The 25,622-nt window shown below is 32.9% G+C and overlaps 2 protein-coding genes across 4 annotated transcripts in view; one reads left to right on the top strand and one right to left on the bottom strand.

Moving 5' to 3' along the window:
* Positions 1-25,622, bottom strand: part of LOC123706558 (RNA helicase aquarius) — a 55,952-nt gene that overhangs the window by 12,141 nt on the left and 18,189 nt on the right. The window contains exons 1-11 of one of the 3 annotated variants that reach the window (XM_045655829.1): positions 16,692-16,710; positions 16,110-16,223; positions 15,524-15,627; positions 14,117-14,228; positions 13,230-13,443; positions 9,943-9,991; positions 8,672-8,907; positions 6,729-6,946; positions 3,283-3,452; positions 2,404-2,535; positions 1,338-1,475 (exon numbers count right to left, since the gene is read on the bottom strand). In XM_045655829.1, coding sequence (XP_045511785.1) covers positions 1,338-1,475; positions 2,404-2,535; positions 3,283-3,452; positions 6,729-6,946; positions 8,672-8,907; positions 9,943-9,991; positions 13,230-13,443; positions 14,117-14,228; positions 15,524-15,627; positions 16,110-16,214 — 1,478 coding nt within the window. In that variant the 5' untranslated portion in view covers positions 16,215-16,223; positions 16,692-16,710. Of the gene's footprint in view, positions 1-1,337; positions 1,476-2,403; positions 2,536-3,282; positions 3,453-6,728; positions 6,947-8,671; positions 8,908-9,942; positions 9,992-13,229; positions 13,444-14,116; positions 14,229-15,523; positions 15,628-16,109; positions 16,224-16,589; positions 16,607-16,691; positions 16,711-25,622 lie in introns of those variants that run through there. The other 2 variants (XM_045655828.1, XM_045655827.1) reach the window with 2 other exon arrangements.
* On the top strand, positions 17,376-24,502 carry LOC123706562 (probable G-protein coupled receptor Mth-like 4). Its single transcript, XM_045655833.1, has 8 exons — positions 17,376-17,692; positions 17,899-18,063; positions 19,040-19,155; positions 20,736-20,814; positions 20,989-21,149; positions 21,503-21,641; positions 22,082-22,171; positions 23,184-24,502. Exons 1-8 carry the CDS (start codon positions 17,427-17,429, stop codon positions 23,401-23,403), a joined length of 1,236 nt encoding a protein of 411 aa, XP_045511789.1. The 5' UTR covers positions 17,376-17,426; the 3' UTR covers positions 23,404-24,502.

Genomic DNA, 25,622 nt, shown 5'->3' with positions numbered 1-25,622 from the left:
AGCAGTTGCGCGCGTTTGCCGGTTGCTTCAGTCAATTCGTGAGGTACCCACCTTTCAAGCTTTTTAATCTTCCCAATTTGCTTTAAGTGAATTAAAACAGTTTTATCACTAACACCGCAGGCTGCAGCTAACTCGGACGTGGTTTGCGATGGATCCGCTTCCACAATAGCCTTCAATACTTCATTATCAACTTGTGTCTCAGGCCGTCCACGGGGCTTGTTCTGCAGGTCGAAATTTCCAGAACGAAAACGTTGGAACCAAAAACGAACTGTGTTTTCTTTTGCAACTTGACCGCCATACACATCATTCACACTTCGAGTCGTTGCTTCAGCAATAGTGCCACGGCGGAACTCGTACTCGTAAATAATGCGATACTTCAAGTTTTCCATTTTGCAAAATGAGTGACGCAAACAGAAAAAAACAGAAGATAAAAACAAATGAATGACGGTCATCGGAGCACAAATACATGAGTAAATAGCTGTACAAATTTAAATTTGAAATTCCTAACCAAAGAGGAGGTATTTGAGGTCAAAGTGGCCAGTACGACAAAACGCCAATTTCATATGTAAGGACCTAATATATTGGTGAAACATTTCACCCCAGTGAAACCTAAAATTTTTCAAACCAAACGAATAATAATACTTCCCATTACGCTTTTAGATAACCTTGATTGTTCGCGAGTAGGCGAACAATAAAGCACGTCAAGGTTAAAATTTAGACGGTCAATTAGACCGAATCGTATTTGAATTTAACTTGAAATCGTACTAAACAATTGTAAAAAGGTGTTATCGCTATTTTTAGATAGCAAAAATATTTCATATAACATATTGAACTTTAGACATACACAGAGGACCCATTAAGGTCCTTGTCAAACTCCAGTGAGAAACTTGAACCAACCAATTTAAAAAGAAATTTCACACTTATGTATACAATATGTGATGAAGGTTTAATATTTTAAATCCTATGATTTTCACCTTGTTTATTATGTGAATATATATTACTCACGTGTACTGGGGCACTAAGGGTTAAGTATGACTCTGTATGTCAAAATCAAATACATATTTGACACAAGTCTTGTCTCTCGCCCAAAGTATTTGCAATAAGCATGTTTGTTTAATGTGCGTTTGTATTGCAAATAATTTATTTAAATTACACATATTACGATCATTAAATGTAACCAGTTATTGAGACTTCCCTTTAAGTAAAATGTATGCTCAGTATCAGACTTCAGTTTGACTGTAATAACTTAATCTTAATACACAAAACAAAGTCAGGTTTGTTCGTTAATATTAATTGTCAAGGATAACCTTTTTACTTTTTAATATGTTCATACTCACTTCTTAGGCTCATTGTAGAGGTAAGGCCCTCGCTTCGGCTGTACGTGGGGTTCCACAACTATGACCTTACGTTCTTCATCTTCATCCATAGCATTATCTCCAAGTTCCTGCTTACGTAACACGTTGTCGAAAGTAACTCTATAACAAGTTAAATTAAATAAATCCACGTATTTATCGATCATGAAACTCGGACTAAGGAGTTTTGTTGCTACAGTTACTATTTTGTAGCTGAAACAAACCCTTTAAAATGCGTTGCATCTTAAAATGAAAGTTTTTCTTTTTGGAAAATTCGTTTTTAAAAGACATCATAATTGTCATGCCACAATAATCTTATATAACATCCTGCTTATAATAATATATAAAATAAAAGTCAAAATCCTAAACTTTTTCGGCATACCGAAGTCATACTTAGCGCTGAACTTTACTGTAGAGATTTCATTAAAATTAACATTTTTTTAATTTTTCAAAATATCCATAATAAAAACAACTAACATATTTATTCTTTATTCAATCACAAAAATGCCTTTTATCTACTGGGCGACATATTTTTACCGTTTCTAAAAAAATATTAAATTACACTAAATTTTATATTAAAAAATCTATGTTCCTTTCAAATAAAATTACTACTTTGTTAAATAATTACAAATACGTCAACAATGTCTAGTCATCTGTTGAACAGTTTAACATTATTATTGTTTTTGTTTTTAAAAAACTCACTGTCACTCCTATCTAAATTTACAATTTATGATTATATATTGATTATAATCCAGAAATGATTTGTATAGAAATCTTGAAAAGCACAGAGTATTGTAGTAAGTAAACGGGAGAACAAATAAACTAAAACCTTCGCGATTAAAAAGAATGATGTTTCATGCCAGTTCTCGTCCGTTCAAAATTTTGATTTAATAACTGGCATAGAATTCAAATTTAGAAGCTATTTTTATTAGATTAATGTACATTGTGATGATATGCATAGTTGAAATTAATCAAATAATATAGAGCTGGTAAAACGAATTCGACACATACTATAGAAGTAAAATTTGGGCTATGTCATAGTTATACTTACTTAAATGGCCTGACCAGTTTCTGTGGATTATCAGTTTTCAGCTTGATCTCGTGGCCGGGGAAACTGTTCCTAAGGTGCTCCATATCCAGGAAGGTATCATTGAAGTCCAGAGTCGGAATCTCGTTTGGCATCCTAAAATACATTCAATATTAATATTTTTTGTAAATTCAAGAATGAAACAAGCAATAAATTACTTATACTTATATTATTATAAATAATACACGCTGAATTTTATATCAGTGTCTATTAGTGCTAGCTGCTAGTGCAGAGTATATTAGTGCTTCGGAAATCGAACACAGAAACATGAAACATAAACTTAAAAGAAATGGTTTAGTAATTAAGAAAATATCACACTACGCATTCTCTACTTGTCCATATCATTCAACGAAATTCTCCGCCGATGTTATCATGTTATTTGCATTCATCATAAAAATGACGTGAAAACATTAGGAAATCCTGTGAGTAAGAATTGTAGACACAATAATTCATCACAGTTGATATAAAGCATGATGTTGATCTAAAAGGACGGCAATGCACTCGCGAGCCCTCTGGCATTGAGAGAGTCCAAGGTCGGCGGCATCACTTAACATCAACAACACTTACTGCCCGTTTACCCCCTGTTCTATAAGAAAACGTATAATAATGATACAAATATACATTTTCAATTATGTTATAGTTGTAGATTAGTCTTAGACTAAGATTTGCCATTGCTGTTCAGTATAATATGTAAGAAACTCAGCTATACAAGAAAATAGTTCGGGGAGAGAAATTTCAGACTATTGAAATACTTTTTATCGGCGGGAAGTGCATTATTACATATACGAATTAACGTTATTTTGATACTACTAAAAGTTTTTACAGATTCACGACATAACTAACCTGGTGTAGTGGGCCTGTCCAGGGTCGCCATATCCCAAGACGATGTCATGAAGCCAATCTGGTACTACACACTCCGTGTTCATGAGCTCACGAATTGTCTCCAGCACTGCCTTGAAGTTGTTTTCTTTTGGTTTTCGTCGCATCACAATGTTAAATGTCTCGTATACATCCTGAAATTAGTGGTTTTTTTTAGAAGCTGGACATGGACAGTTTTTTTATGACCAGACTTCTACCTGTCAAACCGTCCGTTTATTTTTAAGGTAAGGTCAAATTGGAAACAATAATTGTTGAACCGGGAATTATATGTTTACAAGAAATCTTCTTGCACAAGTCAAGGATATATTAAAATATTAGATGGTGGTGTCGGTTACAAGGAAAGGCACGGTAAACTCGCTTTTTATTGGTATGTTTCTAAATTCAGCTATTATTTTTACATAAAACTTCCAGATCCTGACCGCTGACGACCTGAAGGTCTTAAATACGTAAACTAACAGCTGCATAGTTATCCTTGTATTAATTTGTTAATTTATTTCGGACCAGGCAGCTGCGAACCTCCATGTGGTGTACATTATATATAAATAACTTAAGATATTCAAAACATATTGCGAATTTTGTTTTTGTACAACAAAATTAGGACTAACACATGAAACAAATTGACGTACATACAAAAGTATAAAAAACGGTGCCCTCCCTGTAACTGTGGACACGACCAGCGAAATCAAGTAGATACAATAAACAGATTTAATACAAACAACCATAAAGTTAATAAAGAAACTACAGAAATATAAACTATAAAAAGAATTTAACTATTTGAACCAAGAAAAGAAATTATCGGTATTGTGTCCTAACTCTACTCATAGCTGAAGCCAGAGAACCATGAAATATGTCAAAACTCTCTGCAATGTCATTATGGTAGCGACATAACCTATTAATTGAAGATTTTGAGCCAAAGTTTGTTCGACTATGTGGGATGTGTCATTCATTGTATAAACGACTCGCGACCCGACGAACTTGTATGTATATGTATAAACGTGCTAAAACTTCCGGGCAATCCACTATTCCGTTAATTAATTTAAATAGGTACACCAAGTCGATATTTGCTGTACGAACACTCAGAGATTCCAAGTTATGAAAATTTTATCTATAATCATATATACTTAAAATCGCACAATCAAAGTCAAAATCCATCAAAGATTAAGTCTCAACCCTAATTAGTATTGTCCGAGTCAAGGCTATAAATTCTGTTCACTGAGGCTTTCTTAGTTTGATAAGCGTGGCGATTTCCTAAAACGTCTCAGTTACACCGAGAGTATAGCGAGACGACTCTCTTCAACTGTTACATTGCATTCATTCGTTACATAGCAATAACATTTAATTATTTAGCTTATATTCTATTGTTGTACGCGATTGGTTGATAAAGAGTAACAATAAAATGCTCTATTATTTAAATCCCGATGACCCCGGAACCATACAAGTAGTGCAAAAATAAGTCCATATTATGGTTGAAAAATATTAGATTTTTTTTTCTGGTTTTACATTTTTTAATAGATAACACCGTGTTATTCGAGGATAGTACTCAAGTATTCTGCAAAAGAGGGTTTTAACAACAAAGACAAAGGGTTCTTGATTGTGTTCTGAAATAATTTGAAATTCAGGCCCAACTTTAAAATTATTATTTTGAAATTAAAATAATAATAGCACAGTTGAATACGAATCGCGATATCAACTAATCTTGGTACAGAGGACTGTGACTTTTACTCTAGTTTCTCAGAAAACTCATGAAACCAATCACCATAAATTTCGCAATAATGACTTTACATTTTTTAAATCGAAACAAATTCGACCGTTTCACGTGCTAATATAGTTCAAATTCAAACAGCAAACAAGATAAGGCACCTCATGACCATCTTAAGCTATTGAGAACAGTGTAACAATGAACTATGACTCATAAGTCGAAGTAAGTATTTAGATTTTTAGTACGTTACTATAGAAACTGTAGATACAGGCCGATACTATGGGTAAGCAAAAGTAAATATGGACAAAATACTTGGCGAGATTGTTCGTGGTAAAGGAAAGTTGGCGCACATATGTTGAGTATAAAAATCTAAAAACCACTTCTGACTTATCTGACGGAATTATAGTCTACTGCGAAGTGGAGGAGGTGCTTCGTTTGTATTCGAGAATTTTGTCATTTATATTTTGTATATACCAGAGAAAAAGTTTTTAGATGAAAAACGTAGGAATTAAAATAATTATACTATGTCAATAGAATACTTAATAGAAAAAAATACTTAAAATGAAAGCTACTGTATAATAACATATTATACGCATACGTGACCAAAAGAACGTACTAAAGCAGACATTTACCGGTTATAGTGTAATCTTAAAATATCGATTCGAAGAAAAACACTATGGCCACGACGTAGCCAAAATTAAAGCGCTATATTATTACAGTACAGCAAATATCATATTTTTTTCTTTGTTAAGGTTTAAAGAGTAAAAGAGCATTGTTCGAATGATCGGAGCATAACATGTACAGCAGATTTTTCTGTTAAATCAATAGTGTAGGATTTTTTTAAATTGATTCCTAGGGCAATGTCTATAAAGCAGATATAAACATTTAAAAAAAATGGCGCTACAACCTTTTTAGGTCTTGGTCTCAGATTTCTGTATCTGTTTCATGATCATTTGTTAAACTAATAGGCAAGTAGGTGATCAGCCTTCTGGGCCTGACGCACGCCGTCGACTTTTTGGGTCTAAGGCAAGCCGGTTTCCTCACGATGTTTTACTTCACCGTTCGAGCTAATGTTAACTGCGCACATAGAAAGAAAATCCATTGGTGCACAGCCGGGGAATGAACCTATGACCTCAGGGATGAGAGTCGCACGCTGAAGCAACTAGGCCAACACTGCTCTCATAAAGCAAATATAATGAAACAAATACAGAGAAACACGTGTTAGGATTAAGATATCGTTATCTTCATCTGTGTAAAATAAAACGTGAAAGTTTAAGTTAATTGGCCGAGGGTTGCATCCCCTCAGGTTTCCTACTTGATTACAAGCCGCAGATTTAAAAGTTATAAAAATTAATACTAATAAGACAAAAATAATTAGTAATAGGGTATATCACTTAACATTTTATTATTATTAATTTATATTATACATATTATATTACTTAAGATGCCATGTGAAAACATGGTGTAATGGTTGCAGCTCCTTACAAACTTTGTGTAAAACAAAAACAAAAGAGTGGCGGAGAGTTTATAGCCCTTGATTTGAGAACTGACAGAAAATGTAAAATTAGAAGCATTTTATTTACATTTCTGTTATTGACGTTTATAAGTGTACATTGTGTTACCTATATGAATAAATGATTTTGAATTTTAACAACACATGAGCCTGAACACGTGTTCAGTAAATAAAAATCAAATGTTTTTTGATCCTTACCTCATGACCCTTGCTCGCACGGTCAAGGTCAACCCTATACTGGTTTGGATCCAGTAATAAACGAAATGTCCTGGCGTCCCCTTCTAATTCCGGCCTCGGTTCTGGACCTTCCTCGATGACCCGTCCTGATGCATCCAGCATACCTTCAACTTCACAGCCGCGGACGTACACGATTCCCGCTTGCTCCACCATACTCTTTTTGTAGTCATATTTAGTTCCTACAATAATGGCATGTATATGTAGTCGAAATAGTCAAGACTTAAATTAATAGAAAACTTATTAACAAAAGGTTTTGAAGATATGAGTTTTTTATTATTTTCATTTATTAAAAAAATATAAAATGCTTTAGAAATCTTTCTCTAAATTGGTAAGGATGTTTAATCCAACATTTATACTACAAAATTGGTAAAATAGGGCAAAATTGGTACAAACAAGCTTGTCTCGAACTAATTCTGCGGCTTTAAATAAAATACGATAAGATCAAAACAATACATGACATATAGTACGTTAAAATAATTTACATAAAGCATTACGTCACGCAATTTTTGGAGATATCCCCCCCCCCCCCCACAAACGCGCCGTACTGTTTCTGTACTCAATAGTAAAACGTTTCGTGACCCAGTGACTCTTTATATCTATAAGTTACCATCATATGGTGTAAAGTACTGGAAAGTAATATTAACAATAACGCGTAATTCGATCCCCGTCTCACATCGTGACAAGTTACAGAGGACACCCCCCCCAAAATCGTTACGTAATAATCTACTCAGATAATGATATCATTTACCATAAACATAAAATCGTAAAAGTTTCGTTAATAAATGATATCATACCTATTTAATGACAGTGTATACTGTATTACAAAAATCGTTGTAACAAAGGAGAAGCGAAATAGCCAATATTATATATTACAAAATTAAGATATAGGCCGATTGATATAACAGGTGTAATATAAATTTAAATAATTTGCATTCATTCATGCGGTTCATGTTGCACTAAAAATCTATGAAAAAATGATGCAAAGTTCGTAATTAAATTAGCTTCATTAAGATTTCCGACTTCTAATTTTATACCAGACGTTTATTATTGATCTAACGAGTCTTAAATTAAAACTGACAGATCTTGCGGGTTTTACCAAATCATTTAATGAGTGAAAAAACTCGGCGCAATGCCAAGCTTTATTTTGAAGGAAAGGAAACTTCAGGCTGAATTATAAAGCTACACACGCCTCTCTAAATGCAAAACAAATTGCAATATTGCCTCATATATTACATTGTGACATCAACCAAAGTACCAGGCAAATAGAAACATAAGGAGATAAGAAAAATCGTTAGGAATCTAATTTAAATAGGTTTCGATTAATAATTGTGAATCACGCCATGTGCGTTTCATTAAGCGTAGTATTTTATTAGCATATGGTCATGTTATGACACATTAATTATTAATAGATTTCACACGCACCCCATTAGGAGGGCTAGCCCATATATTATATTGTAGAGTTATTATGATGTAATGCATTCGATTAACCATGCGCACATAGAAAGAAAAGTACATTGGTGCACAGCCGGGATTCGAAGCAACCCTCTACTACGAATAATAGCTATACAATAGTTATTACTGAATAATAACGAAACAGATAAATAACGTATCCCTGGAAAAATTGACCGCTCCGTACTTTCAATTAAATTGACACACGACAATAACGTGAATAGAATTCGTGTTGTAACACTAAACACAATAGAATTGAAGTATACGTAACTAATGTATCATAAATATCGTGCTATGAGAATGCATAACGAGACGATTGTACGCTACGTCTGCTTGTGATTGGTCAACAGCTCGTTGACACGCGAACTGATACGTCATTACTACACTCGTTGGACCAATCACAATCGTTGCGGGACAACAAGAACTTTAAAGTGATCTCGGTTAAATATTCTTACCTATACTCTGAGTAGGTCTAACAGTAACAAGGAAACAGACATCGTGTTTCCTCAAATTTTCCCACTCTTGCTTGATTTCTCGTCTAACACTAAGGGTGACTGTGAGATCTGCTCGGACCCTGGAAGGTGCTTTCTCGCCGATATTCGGCTTGGCCACTTCGACCACAGCAAAGCTCTGTATTGGGTGGGCCATTCTCGCCCAACCGCCGAAGTATACGCTGTCGTCTTCTGCACGCCTGCATAGAAAAATATAATAGAACCATATCTTCAAATATAGGCCTAATACCGTCCAACATTGTTCGTTTTTTCAGCCTTTCTTAGCGCACTTTAGAATCATAAATGATTAAGAAAATAATAATACAACTAGGCAGTCGGAGGTAACTTCTACTAAGAAATTTGTTTAATTATCTGTTTTTGAATTAAAAAGCGTTCAAAAAGCGGACGGTACAGATAGAATAGTATGGCGTTATCTGTGAGCAGCTAATGATTTTAAGAAAACAGTAATATAAAGTAGAACTTTGTCGAATTAGTAACAAAATTGTCAACACGAAAATTGTTCAGATTTCAAAACGTACTGGGGTCTTTATAAAATAGGGAAGTGACCACGTGACTGAAATCTCATATCGTATCGAATTGACGTCATTTTATATCCAATCACATAATGTTGATGAGGTTCTCAGGTACATTATGTAAATCACAATAGCGATTACTAATTCTTTGTTTAGACAATTTACGACATACAATTCTAACATACATATATCAATAACCTAGCGAATCTAAATATATACGAGACGACTTCGTGTATTTTTAACAAGCGCGCATCACCCACTAAAGCGTAATGAAGCGATTATTTGCGAGTATTTTTATCATTCTAATTTCAGTTAAATTGCTGGATAGCTTCCTCAATGACTAATGCGATCAAAGTTTTAGTATTGCTGTATGAAAATCGTTGAATAATAATGATATCTCTCATATTAATCATTAAAATTCATTTAATTCCATTTAAATCATCCTGTATTGTACTTGACTTAACTAAAATAGTGGCGGAAATTTTCTAGCCAGTTCTTCTTCTTGCCCGCTCTACGCCCTTGACTTGCGAACTGGTAGTAAATTTACAATTAATTTAACTTCTTTTCTGACGTTCATAAGTGTACTCGTGTACCTATACGAATAAGTTATTTTGAGTTTGAGTTTAATTCGTGTCTGTTTGCCCTGTTAATATGACATATGATATAGATTAACGCAATTAATCAATTAAAACAAATAATTACCACGGCGCCAATCGATAGACCGCATCCTCTATATCCTGACGAATCTCATCTGAAACAAATATAAGAATATGTTTAAAATAACCTAGTAAAATTACACAAAGGCTAAAACTGTGGCTGTTGTTGTTAATTCCTTGAAGTCTTCAATATTTTTTGTAGAACATACATCTCCCGATCTTGAATGTCATGCACGCACAGTACGTGTATGCATCATATTTAATACTAAATAAGCTGATAATTAGTCTGAAATACTATACTTTGACCGGTCCATATTCGGAGGTTTACGTATGACGTATAGAGCGTAAAAATAAGGAAACATAACGTTTAATGAATGAGTTTGTACCAAGAATTTATTAAGATACAATTGACCACATGACTATTTTATTAATAATAAAAAGATAAATTTAGTTTGACGTCAATTGTGACGAATTTAGGTGTAACATTATTAGTATATGTTAATTAAGTGTTGGACTAGTGGCTAACGCATGCGACTCAACCCTGAGTTCATGTGTTGAAATCACGGCAAATAGATTCTACGCGTTATGGCGAACATCACAAAGATACCTTAAAACTAAAAATCAATGATATAGAAGGCAGACCATCTAATTGTCTGTAAATAATGAAAAATATTACGTGGCCGTAACCTCCTACAGTTTTCTTCTTTAAAGTCAAATGTGATGCAATTTGAGACCAAGACCATTATAAAGTCAAATGGCCAAAATCAGCTGATGTCCGAGTTCATGTTCGTATGGCTCATGTCGCACATTATATAACCAAAATAAGATGTATATTTTTTATTTATTTATTAATTTAGGTAAAAAATAACAACATGCAAGTAAAATATATACAAGTTACAATAAAATAAAAATACCTAAATTTTTTGTTAAACACAACAAAACAGCGGATTTGGTTCGAGATAGGCACATAACAATGCTTTCTTTAAAACCGATCAGAGCACTGCCTAGTATATCCAGCTCCGGATAAGAACGGTCTAATCTGTTAAAATCGCGAATTATTCGAAAGAGCCTGTTATTTATTAAATAACTCGTACAATTATTCATTTATTTTTGATATTATTTGTATTTGTTTAAAAACGGCAACTACGAGGGAACCAATGCAGTTACATAAATTTTCAACGAACATAAAAACAAAAGACGTGAGATTACAGTTGCAAAAATCACTCGAAATCCAGTTTTGTAAATGCATTTTACTGAATAAAAAAGCTTTACTACATTCTTATCGCTGTATATGCAGTTATGTATTGAGGAAGTGGAATATTTACTTAAAGGGATTATATCATTATTTGTAATCGTTCTGAGAATATAAACTAGTTAAATACAGACATATCAATTTGCGATGTTTCAAAGCGCTACGCTTTAATACTATAAATGCGTAATGCAGTACTATTATCGTAAGATTAATGAATAAGCTTAATCGCCCATTCATACAATTTAATATTCATTCAATGACACACCTAAAACTCTAGGAATGATCTTTGATATGATGAAACTCAAGTTTAAAACAAACAACATATGTCAAGATAAGGGAAATATGAAGATAGCGGCCATCTCTTAGCGGAAATGACAGCGCACTTACGAGATATATGTAAATTAGTTTTTAGCACAATAACAGTTGATATAATTATATAAAAATATATCAGTTTTTCACAATCCTAATCATTATTAGTCTTAAATTCCGAGACCGACGGTTAGTGGGTTAATGCTCACCCAATCTCTGACCATCAGAGTTTCTGGTGTGGGTTGAGTTCCACATACCCCTGCTACTTTCGGGAGCATACGCAATTGCATATCCACCTCGGATATAAAAAAAAGCTAATATTTGACTTTAGTTCTAGTATCCTCACAAAAATCCATAGCTTTTATCTGCATAAAAGTCTACTTATAAAATAATTAGTCGTAAAACTCTTTTTTCTTTTCTAATTCAATTTATTTACTTTCAACCGTTGAATTACTATGTAACAATTATTAAACAATTTGAGCGTATTTTACTGAACAATTGTATTAATGACACAATATATTTCAGCCGAGATTATTGCAAAATAAGTTTTAAATACGTATTATATTATATTATCCACACATTAGAGCAGTGATGGCCTATTAGCTTGAGCGTGCGACTCTCATCCCTGAGGACGCAGGTTCAATCTCCGGTAGATTTTATACCAAAATAATGCTATTATTACGGTCACCTAGAGTGGTCGGTCTTTTGAAAAGCTTACACGTATTACAAAGAGAACATTTCGTAACTTTTAACCTAGAATGCAAAAATACGTTACTTAAATAACGTCAATAAAACTATTAAAAGTAATTGAAATTTTACATAAAACTGTTAGTCACCATCTTGTCTATTGTCATTCTGGCTTTATAATTATTTAATAATTATAACACGGGGGAATATCGACAGGAGGCTTACAGCATGGACAGTCTCGATAACAGAGGCTCGCGAGTGCGTTGCCGACCGTGTATGAATGGGTATGCTCTTTTCATTCGGAAATACGTCGCCGATAGTCATTCTGGCATTATAAATTTTTAATAATTATAACACGGAGGAAAATCGGCAGGAGGCTTACAGCATGGACAGTTTCGATAACAGAGGCTCGCGAGTGCGTTGCCGACCGTGTATGAATTGGTATGCTCTTTTCATTCGGAAATACGTCGTCGATAGTCATTCTGGCATTATAAATTTTTAATAATTATAACACAGAGGAAAATCGGCAGGAGGCTTACAGCATGGACAGTTTCGATAACAGAGGCTCGCGAGTTCGTTGCCGACCGTGTATGAATTGGTATGCTCTTTTCATTCGGAAATACGTCGTCGATAGTCATTCTGGCATTATAAATTTTTAATAATTATAACACAGAGGAAAATCGGCAGGAGGCTTACAGCATGGACAGTTTCGATAACAGAGGCTCGCGAGTGCGTTGCCGACCGTGTATGAATTGGTATGCTCTTTTCATTCGGAAATACGTCGTCGATAGTCATTCTGGCATTATAAATTTTTAATAATTATAACACGGAGGCAAATCGGCAGGAGGCTTACAGCATGGACAGTCTCGATAACAGAGGCTCGCGAGTGCGTTGCCGACCTTGTATGAATTGGTATGCCCTTTTCGTTCGGAAATATCTCGCCGGGTAGCTGGTTCATGGAATTATGTCTTAAATAACATTTTAGACCCAACGCTGAATTTAGTTTATATGTAATGTATTTCTCTTAAAGCCGAGAGGCACGTAATGTATAATTAATATAATATAAAAGTAATATTAATACTTACATGTACTCTCCAAACGGAACAGGTTAAAATTCCTTAATAAATAATCATGGAGAGTGAGGAATTGTAGATTCAGTTTGGGCAGTGCGAGACAGTTTTCGCCACTATAGATTTCAGTTGGGACGACATTTTCGTCCCATATTATTTCCTCCGTGGGGTATAGGGGCATAGAGTTCAGCTCTTCCAACTGTGAGATACGGCGTTCATGTCGGGATATCTATAAAAAATACGGAATTTTTTATGTTGACTTTTATTGTTATAAAGTCACTCCCACTATAGATAAACACACTAAAGAAAATTTCGAAAATATCGTTTCTTTGAGTTCTTATGGAAAAGTTTAGATATTTTCAAACATTCCCACGTGAAAGCCATTAAGCCAAGTGTACTTACAACTTCTGAGAATTAGCATGCCCCCAAAAAAGAAGGGACAAAAGGCCTGTGTATAATATCTACTTAGCTAATAAACAACAATGTAAAACAAAGTCAAATACGTATGTATATTATACATGAAACGAAGTAAAACGTGTTAACAACATGACCTACTACATTTATATGTCTCCATAAAAATATGACCCAACATTCTCACAAAAGCCTTTTGTTTAAATATTCAAGATACCCAAATAAAAACACATGATAAACCAGCTTCCAAGATGAGCAGTGACCTCAGGCCAGTGGCCAGGGTTTCATTCAAGATACGAAGGTTACAAAACCGCTTTCAATTAAAACAAACTAATATATACGCAAATCTAAAAAAAAAATGGAAAACGTAACTAAAAAAAATTGGAATTATATAACGTTTGTACGATCTGATTATAGGAACTTTTATTCTCCATACCATAGAGCCTAGTCTGAGAACACCTATTAAAAACAAAATATTAAGAAGCACTTACCAATAACTCCTGAAGGAATTGTTTGTCCAAACGATGCCAAGCAGCCTCGGACTCTTTGCCCTCGGGTGGTATGAGATTCAGATAATTTGCAATTGCGCGTAATGCCCGATCACTGAAACGTGAACCAGCTTCATACATCAACGTACAATTGTATTTCATTTGTGGCATAGCTTTGTGTAAAGTTCTATTGTATTCTAACCAACCAAACATTTAGCTAAAATAAGCTTGTTTAACGACTTTACATTGTAAATATGTATTTGATATTTAGTGGATTTTTGCCTTTATAACATAGTATTTAGACCATAAGTTTTAACAACAATTATATATAAATTAACTATTCTTATTATTATGACATTATGATGATTTATATGACATTTGTATGCCTATTTTTATAGGGCATTATTACGTGTGTGTAAAATTCTGTGTCTATAGTATTTATTAGAAATTAAGGTCTTTAACAATTAAATTGAAGTTAATTATTGAAAATAAAACATAACATACAACACACACAAACAATATAACAATTGTTAATTAATCTATATATATAAAAATGAATAGCTGTTCGTTAGACTTACTTAAACTCGAGAATGCCTGAACGGATTTATCTTATCTTAGTCTTGAAATGTTCGTGGAGGTCTAGGGAAGGTTTAAAAGGCGAGAAAAATTCGAATAATTTCCGGGTAAACCCTAAAACAGCCCTTTTCTTTTTCCCATACAAACGGTTTGTAAATAAAATGTAGAGTCAATTTGAACTTTATTGCTATTCAATGAAGTTCATATTAAATTACAAGCACTCACTGTTGTCTAAGCAATGTCGCATTCCGAAACACAACAAGTAATAATAGCGCCACCCGACCAAATTGAATAGTCAAAAATGTGAGAGCTGTAGATCATTAGTACTGAATTTTAATTTGGTTGGCTTCGCGATATTATTTCTTTCGTGAACGCCTGGACTCATTTCGCTAATTAATTTTTGTTGCGTTTGTTATTATTAGGAGAAGGTTCTTATGTAAAAAAAACATAAAATAAATTGCGCGAAATTAGAATAATAAACACTATGTTTCTGAAATATTTCATAGTTATTATACCAATTCGAAATTAATATTCATAGTTAAGACAGGACAACCTCTGTCGGGTCCGCTAGTAACAAATAAAACAACTTGAAAAATGCCTGCGAAATAATCAATAAATTCATGTCGAAATTGATTTGACATTAATTATCTGCAAATTGCTATTATATGCCGATATGTATTATTAGAACGCTTCGTGAGGTCATTGATAGTGTAGCTTAATAAATCTTCTGTAGGTTTTCTTATATTACCAAGTTCTCCTTAACTTGGTGATTGATTATACTTTTGTTTATTCTTGGTAGACTTACACCTATACAATATCATTGAAGTATGTTACCTCAAATTTCCAAAATGCTTTTGTAAGGATTCCCTCGTGTCGACGCTCGCCACATTAGCAAGGGCAAATAGTCGCAAATCGGGGAACTTTGAAAATGCTGCTTTCTGTAATCAATGAATAAAGATATTCAAGGTTACTTTAAAATTCAAGATAACATCGCAATTGATATGCACATTCCAATTAAGAGTTAAAACATGAAGCGACTTGGGAGCGGATTTTGCGTCCACTGTGACTTATTTGGTAATGAATCAGTCTCGTGAACGTCATTTTGTCTATTTACTATCCGAAAAAAATAAATATGTACAAAGTACATACAATCCACACAAGATCAAGTATTTCAAATTCAAAGTGATATAAATTAAAAACTTATATTAAAAATTACTAAAAAAGAAACAATAAATACATGTATTACAATTATATAGTAGTTAAAAGGCAGGAAATATAAAGGATTTCTGTGTGTATGATACAAAATGTTTTAGAAACAGTCCTCGGTCCTAAAAAGTGATGCAAGGTAAAATCTTGTACATTTCTTCTACTCATGAAGTTTTTGAGTGAGTACTTAAGATTCAAAAGGGATATTACTGACCTGAAGCGATGTGATCCTTGAGTAATGCTGCAGTGCCATGTCCTTATCAGTCATGGGATCGCCAGTCTCGTCGCTTATTTCGAACCGCGCGTAGAATTTTAACATTTGCAACAACTGTAAAAAATTAACCAAATATAAACCAAACCAAATAAACTCGTGGCTTATCAAGAGAAATTCCAAGTTTCTTTTGTGTTGTATTTTTAATTGCGATATCCATAACAGTTTTTTTTTATTTTCTTACTAGGGTTTAGATAAAGCCGCCCTTTGCATTCCTAATTATGAATTATACTTTTTTATTTGTAATGCTTGTAAGTTTTAATAAATATACAAAAAGTTGATTTTTTATTGTATGTATGGAATTACGATTATATAGCAACCGAAACTATACAAACATACATTTTATATAGTAATAAATATTTTAAGTCATCGTTAACTATGTGAAACAAATACTTCGTCAAACATACAAATTTTAAAAATAACCTGAACCGCAAGCCATCTGGTTTCACACACGTTTTTAAATTATCAAGCCCGATATAATATAAAAATATTTTGTATTTTAGCATTATTATGGGATATACTAACCTTGACGGTGTTAATTATGGATAATAACTAATGAGTATTAAAACGGCAATTTGTTTTTAAAAAATCTGTTATCTTTATCGTAATTCTGTATCGTAGTATTGGAATATATGTATGTATATTATGACAAGTATGTTAATGGTATATAAAAATATATTTGTTATAAGATTGTTTATGAAAATTATTTCCAATAATTTGTTCTTAAATTTTATTTTTTGTTAAAGTTTTAAAAGCAATATGTACGATTTCGTGAAGTAAATTTTTAAATTTTGTGTATACAACAACACATGTACTACATCTGTAATAGAAAAACCGGCGTATACGCACGTACAGCATGCAACTGAACAAGAATAGTTCACTTCTAAAGAAATTACTAAGTAATAACGTGTTGAACGACTTTGAAGTATATAAAAATTGTATACACGTCCACTTCTTCCATTACCATAGTTATATCCACTAATACCATTTGCAAAGACGGCTTTTGCACTAAACCAGACCAAATAAAGTCAAAATATCGGAATGAAACAGCACGATATAAGTCTTTCTTAATCATTTGTTTACACTCGATAATAGAAACCACTTAAATCTACCAAACCATCCACTATTTCCACGTACTACAGTCCAAAATCCACTAGCGCAACGCAACTTCGTGATTACGTATATTCACTTATTTTAGTGAATCAAGCGCCGGTGCTAAAGTCGGACGTCTTCATTCACCTAAGTCTGGAACGTTTTAAAATGTTTCGAATACTGTGTGTTCTCGCGTATTTTAATTTAGTTCTAAGTGACCCTCTAAACACTTACTGCTGTTTGGAAGAAGATGGTATTTTGAGCGAAAATGAAGCATTGTGTGTAAATCCAGTCAATGAGAGTAAAAAGGCTATACGGTTCAATTGTAACAATACCGTAAGATTATTTCAAAAGGATTACAACTTTACAGTGAACGACGATGAATCGGCTACCATATATATTGGAGAACAATCTTTCTTACAAGACGCGGGATCGTAAGTATTAACCGTTATATACCACACAACGCGCACCTTTCACGAATAACATAATTTTATGTCACCAAGCGCTTGACTATTATAAAGAGTTTTCACTCTTCAATAGCAACCAAGATTTCATTATGATTATCGATTTAGTATTTTTTGAAAATACGAATTTTCATCTAGGCCTTGATCTAATATATGATGTTACTAAATGTTTTTAGATTTTGTGCCGCAAATGAAACTACGAATAACACGTTAAAATTGTTATTATTTTGTGAAATGGAGGAAGAGACGACGACGGACTTAGTATTGAGTTACTGCATGATAGTTTCGGCAATTTTTCTTGCCTTGACCGCTATACTTTACTGCGCTTTACCGATTCTAAGGTGAGTTCTAATCATTAATATTTAACTATAACATGAATGTCTCCTTGTTTGGTTTTCTTTTTAATACTCTTGAATTTTTTAGCCGTCTTTTTTTACAATACTTGGGTTGGTATATGTATTAAAAAAATCACATACGGTCTAGCACAGTTCTACGCTTCATTATTAAATAGTAAAATAAACACAACACAAATTTTTTATTATGTTTTTCCGACAAGTTTATTTAAAATTACATGAATACGGTCGATTTTCACAACCTGTGAATATTCTTAGGAAGCGCTTAATATCGCTTATATTTGCAATTGTTTAGATAAAACGACAAATGTGTCCACGGACATCTCACTTTGTATTCATAACAAGCCTACCAGAGGACCGATTACGAGGACCATAAGCACTTTAAAATTGAAATTTTTTGAGATTCAGTTTTTTTTAATTTAAGTTTATTCATGAGTTGAAGACAACTTTAGTAAAATACATTGAATACCTATTTAGAGGCACCTGGACAGAGAAATAAAGTCTGATATTTGTTTAATAGTATCCAGATATCTGTGTATAAATAATTCACGGAAACTGACCTTGGTAAAACGTAATACAATTTTTACGTTGATTTGGGCCCCAGAAATAGATACGATACAGGTGCATTATCTACGAAAACACGCTAGAACCTAACAAATATAGCGAAACCAGTCAAGAACCCATTTGTGTTGACAGTCCAAAGAGTAGTTTTATATGAATCCAAAAACAATTCAATGTTGTATTTTATGTAGAGATGAAATCAAATCAACTGAGGCAGGTAGAGCGTCTGTTTCTTAGTGATTTCAAGGCGGAGCCTAACGCTTCTAAAACGATTTTGGTTTGGCCAGAAACAAACACATTATACGACGCAGTGAACTAAGGCGTATACAAAAAAATACATAATTTATCTTAATAAACATGATAATTACTAATAATAAGCAAAAAATACTGTTTTTTTTTTCAGAGATCTACAAGGCAAAAGCATAATTTGTTTCTGCGTGAGCTTAGCGCTGGGACTAATTATTTTGGCCATAATGAAACTCGTTGAATATTCCGATATGAATTTATGCGCTGCTCGAGGTAATTTAATTGTTAATTTTATATATATACCACAATAATAATAGTCCAGGGGTGTTACCTCCGTTTTTTTGATAATTTTTATTTCATAGACAAGTAGGTAATCTGCCTTCCTGACACACAGTTGTATTTTAGATTGGAAATATGGCGGTTTTCAAGATGTTATGTTCACCGTACGTACGAGTGTGTGATGCACACATAGAAAGTACAGTGTTCACACCGGGACCAACGACCTCAGGGTCACGCCTTTTTTTCAATATTAAACCCTTTAGTACTCTTTTGGTGCTTTTGTACTATTAGTTTATTCAAAATGTATTAGAAATAATAAAAAAATAATTTAAACAAATATCCACTAGATTAACTCGGCTTTTTCACTAGGCCATACTACGATCTTATTCATAACTAGACGTTGCGTACCTTCATGAAAAAATATATACAATAAAATGAAATACATATATAAATAGTCTGGATCAAACAATTATAAGTAATGTTTACCGCTAATTATTTTTATGCGTGCGCGTAAAGAGGAAAGTCATCATGAAACAATTAAATTTACCGTGTCAGACTTACATGACTGATAAGACAATCAGAAAACCTTTAATTGAGTGCGGCTTAAAGTAAAAACGAATTTCCCTAATTAAAACCTAACCAACCAAAACGTAATCTAATGATCATTACCTTAGCTTAGTACACGGTTCTGGATAAATACTAATCATACGGATGTTTTTATCGAATAACACTTAAGGTTATAAAATACCGAATAAAAATCTTTTGTATATATAATACATTTCATTTCAATATCTCTTAAGAGGACGGGTCATTTTTTAAAGATAATTTATAGCTGCAAGGGAGTGGCTGATAGCATCAGCCAACACCTATGCAATACTCGGCAATATTTTTAATATGGCCGGGATATATTACCAAATATTATTTTGGATATCCGATGAATGGTTAGTGCCCCAGCCGTATGGCCTGAACGATCGCTTTGCAATCGAAAATACGGCAACATTTCTCATATTATTGCTGTCTCGCTATACGGTCTAAGTCCGTCCCCTTTCACTTCGTCTTTTTTTATTTCCAGACTTAAAATATCTAATATATCACATCACGCCTATTGAAATAAGGTGGAATCCACATTTTTCTTCGTTTATTTTTGTTTTGACTTTGCTTTTAAAACAATATAAGAGGCTGCAACGCGTAGAGTTCATTTGCCATTGCAGCCATAGGTAGATACTAGCCAAGCCATGTATGTAGTGTAAAGACAAAATAATGAGCCATATACTGTTGCAGATATTGCCGAGATATACATTTTTCAGCCATGATGTATAGCCACATATTTCATTAAAAGTGTAGGACCTCCCCCCCAACCCTGTAGGGTTGAGGCCCCTTTAAATATTACCAGACGCCGTATTACTTACGACGCCTTGCCTACGCATGCAAAATGGTGACGTTGTAAATTCACAAATTATCTAATACGCAGGCATACTAAGAATACTAACTGTTATTGTACAATGCGTGTATTTAAATACATCATGTGACGAATGTTTTGTAACAATATTAACCAGCGATTTTGAATGTTCCAGGCTTCCTGACCTATTATTTTATGGTATCAAGTTTCTTCTGGATGAATTCCATCTCGATACAGATTCTATTTCGAATCAAGTAAGTATTACAAACAATCATTATAATTTTATGAGAGACGAGCAATTTGTAGATCCATTTTAATTTTTTTATTTATTTCTATTTCTTATGGCATTGTCTTTCATTCCTGTCGTTTACTCAGCACTTAACAATATTCTACGAGCCATAGATTTATCAGACGTTACGTCATTGCAGGCGTCCATCAGTGCCCGACTATGGCTGGCGCACCTTTTCGTGGTATGCTCTTTACGCGTTTGGTACACCCGCGCTTATAACAATAGCTATGTCCATTGTCAACTTCCATCCTGGAAAACATCAAAAACCAGGCATCGGTCTCAACACTTGCTGGTTTTACGGTAAGGAGCTAATATTATTATTTTTGGCCATTAAGTAAATTCATTAATAATTGCATGTACAGTCAATATCTGTTATAACGACATCGAAGGACGAACTCATATTTAATTGTAACAGCCGATGACGTTGTTATTAAGTACCTAATACTTTTACCTTTGATTTTGGTCAATATAACCGGAATGTTTTAGTGAACGGATTTGACTGTAATTCTTAAATGTTTTTATAAATTTTAAAATTGGACCGTAAACAATATTCTCTGTACGTAGGGCATAATAAGCTAACAATCAAAGAAAAATGCGAAAATTAATTTTTATTACATAGAAACTAAATACATTTTTATTCTTTTTAATTCCAGATAAAAGGCAACAATGGTACTATATGTATAGTGTACTATCAATACTCATGGCAATAAATATAGCTATATTTTGCTACTTGTCAGTTTACTTGTGGAGACAAACGTTCCTATCAACACACGTCAAGGAACTGCGTTATAAGTATGTATTGTTTATCAAAATAATTTACATTATATATACTATATAATAGAAACGTCAAAGTATAAATACATTAAACTAAATTATTGATTCACCGGGATCCAAATCCGCACTACTTTGACAAACCAATGCGTTATTTACTTCATTATTAAATAAGAGTTGCTTTAGAAAAGGCAACAACTATTTTGATACAATTTTGTGTAGATATTCATGTATGATAAAGCCTGTAAGCACTCAATGGGCCATAGCCCATAGGGAAGGCACATTGTTGCGTCTGAGCGTTGATAATTTTTTAATGGAAAGGTCGTCTTTTATACCAACCTGAAATATTTGTTTTTATCGAAACTTGTGCTAGGCCTCAGTCCCAACGTTAACCACTACGCTAAAACGAAGTTTTGTTTCTATTATAATGATGATGTATAATACGATTTATTTTCTTTCAGGTTCGGAATGACATTAAAGATGTTTATTATTATGGGTCTGCCCTGGATATTTGAAATGATTAGTACTTTCTTCGAAGCACATATAATTTGGTAAGTTAATAATAGCAATAATTATGTGAAAATTATTTATTTATAGCTACGTAACTAAACTTGAATTTTGACTGTATAATTTATGCAAATATTACACCATTTCTCAGTAATTTAACGTAATAATTAATAAAATTTGGAATTAAATTATTCCAAATTTGGCTCCAAACACATGCTTATTAACGAATTATTAACATATGAAACTCAGTCTTGCATTCATTCATTCATTTTCAATTCATTAAGTCATTTTTATTACATTAGATTGTAATCGCCTCCGCAGTTTCCAATAGCGTTTAAATTCTTAGTAACACATTGTTTGTAAACGGTATACAGTAAAATATATACATAGTACCAGATCTGAAACTAAGTTTTACAGAAACAATTTTACAGACACATTTATTAAACTACATTATAGTCACTCGCCTAGTACATATCCCGTAGTTTCCAATAGGGTTTTGTTGATTCCTAGCTATTTTTAGCGATACAAATATCTCAACATCAATATTGACAAACAATAACAGAACTTAATAGCCTTGATCAGGAAGGTATATGGTCCCTATACCAAAGTGGTTGCCACCACCTTCCAATAGCGATAGTGAACTGATCCCCAGCTTTTTGTATAGAGAAATAATTATAACAAAATTTTAAAACTAACTGTTGTGGTCTCTAGCAGAATGACCATCGCTGTGGAACACGTCTGCTCCACAGCATAATGCCAAGCCAGGGCCAGTTACAGCCACAGCACGCACACATCGCACACTTAAAATATACCTTATTCCTTTTTTTTAATTCCATACTTTGATTATTATTACTACTTTGTGTTTCTCTGTGTGTGTTTCGTTTGTTATAAATGTTATGTTAATTAAGATGTTTTTCAATATCCATAGTGCTGGTGACGCACGTTTTGGAACACAAGGTATTTTTGTACTGAGTATTGGGATATGTAACGCTATTAGATGAGTACGGGCTCGGATATTATTCTAATATTATTCTGATACAAAATTCTATATTACAGGACAGTCTTGGACATATTTAACCTCATGCAAGGACCCTTAATGTTCATCGTACTAGTAGTGCTACGAAAGCGTGTATTAAAGGCTCTATACAAAAGTGGTTGCCTGGATTGCGTTTCCGGTTTAGTTGAGCGATACCTGGCGATCGCAGAAGATGACGAAGAAATTGTACAACACACCATTGACGTGCCATTAGACGATAAAAAACATAACAATATTTGACGAGATCTTGTTTGAAAGGATTTGTGCCTGTTAAGATGACTACGACTGGTCCGGGAATTCACTTACCAGGCCAGGGGACTAGGCTAAAAACTTACAACTAATGTTCATAAATGTATCTCAATAAGGTTAAGTAATATTCAATCAAAAGCAGCTATAACTAATATTAATTTCACATTAACATTTTATAAAATATTGCAAATATCGTTATTTATAAATATAAATTTGTATGCTTTACAAACGACGTTTTAAAAACGAACAATTTGATGAGATCAAATCATTTTCATTCAATTGAATTTATTTAATCTATTATTTTAATGTACTAGCATGCTTGTTATTCATAAAAATAAGTCGACACTGGTAAATATACGTTTGTCTCTTTCTGTCCAATTGTGACTATGCTATGCTGAAAGAAGATAGTAGGGTGAAATTGTTTAAAGATTGGCGTTCGTTAGATTGTGATTGGTCAATCGAAAAAACGGATCGTGTCGCGTCTATGATAAGAGATACTGTTGACTAAATAATATTGTGTACCGATTTATATTACCAAAGTCACGAAACTCTTCAAAGGTTACAATTGTGATTTAAACTATAATAATTATACTTATGCCTGAAGTTTTTCCTTGGTTACTAATGGTCCCCTTGTCTATGGGCGTATCTCACACTTGTTCGTACAGTGAACGAAAACATCGTGAGGAATCCGGCATACTGTCAAATCTAAAAATCCACGATATGTGGCAGAAAGGATAATCATATTTGTCTAAGAAATAAAAATAATCAAAGAAAGAGAGGCAAAGGCAAGGCCGCACCAATAGACTATTCTTAGTAATAATATAAATTAATTTCTTATAAAATGATAATTGTACTTATAATTAGGAGTTTCAAAGATACCTCTAGTCGATAAGATAACATATACATAAAACTGATAAAATTGAGAATAAGGTAAAATTTTATAAAACATTTTATACGTTATCAATGTTTAAATTTTTCCTATGTGCCATGTATTTAAACTATGCATTATAATGTACATAATAATAAGTTTATATTAATCGTTAAAGCCTCAATATTATTAAGTATTTAATAAATAATAATATACATTCTATCACCATCGACTAAAAATCTAGAATAGAATCTAAAATAGAACGTTAACTTTTGACTTTAATGTCGTTCTAATAAATTTATAATTTCATAATAAAAAAATCGTTTTTACGCTTTATTTTTTATTAATTTATTCCTTTTTATAACGCGTTCAATTATGATAACAGAAGGAGTTTAAGCCTAGTGGACCTTCAACTCAAAGTCGAAGCCTGAGGGAGTTTTACATAATAAATAAATAGACAATCAAGATAGCCGTTAGTATAACCAAGTAAAACAATAATACTTTTGATATGTGAAATAATAGTAGGTATCAAAACACTGGTTCTTAATTCGACCAAAGGCCCTAATTGTAAAATTGAGACTTTTCTATACACAGGGAAAACAGGATGCTCACCTAATGCTAGTGTCACCTAAGTCTGATTTCCGAACCTCAAAAATGTTTAGGGATTTTAATATGGAATTATAATTATGTTACTTCTATTCATTAGTCTTGTTTCTGAATCTCGCGCGAAACCTTGAAACCTTTTCCGTGCATCACTTTCATTAAAACAATTAAACATTCACCGAAAAGTCTTTAAATAGTTCCGTCTCTTGGCTGATATTTATATTACATCATATTAAAGCTTACATGAAAAATACCATATGAAAACAAAAAGATAAAAACGTTTATCTAATACGATAGAGAGCCAAAACTCTTTATTCACTGTAAGAGTATGTATTGCAGCGCCATCTAGCCACCATTAACTAAACTAAGTAAAACAACAGAAAATAATCTCATTCACGTTAATGAATTAATAGATGGCGGTCAAATCAAGCAAATGAAAACAAAGAAATAAAATAATTTATAAATACGCCCCTTTGTTAAATGAATCCAGAAATAAAAATATTAAGTATTTAATTAATTACAATATTACGAAATTAAATCAGGACTTGTTATTTATTATTATTAATAATTAAATATTATTTCCTTCGCCAGCAATTAAGGAGAGTGCATTATATTGCTTTATTAAAAAAGCAATATTTACGTATTAAAAAAAAATTGAATGTATCTTCAATGTTTTTCATCTAAGTAAGCACAAATATTTTACATTGTAAGCAAAATACGGTTTTCAATATTTTAAGGA

Source organism: Pieris brassicae, chromosome 2 (assembly GCF_905147105.1).
Source record: "Pieris brassicae chromosome 2, ilPieBrab1.1, whole genome shotgun sequence".
In the NCBI taxonomy this organism is placed as follows: domain Eukaryota; kingdom Metazoa; phylum Arthropoda; class Insecta; order Lepidoptera; family Pieridae; genus Pieris; species Pieris brassicae.
The sequence above is the reverse complement of the archived record's forward strand: the minus strand, read 5'-3'. Positions and strand labels throughout refer to the sequence as shown.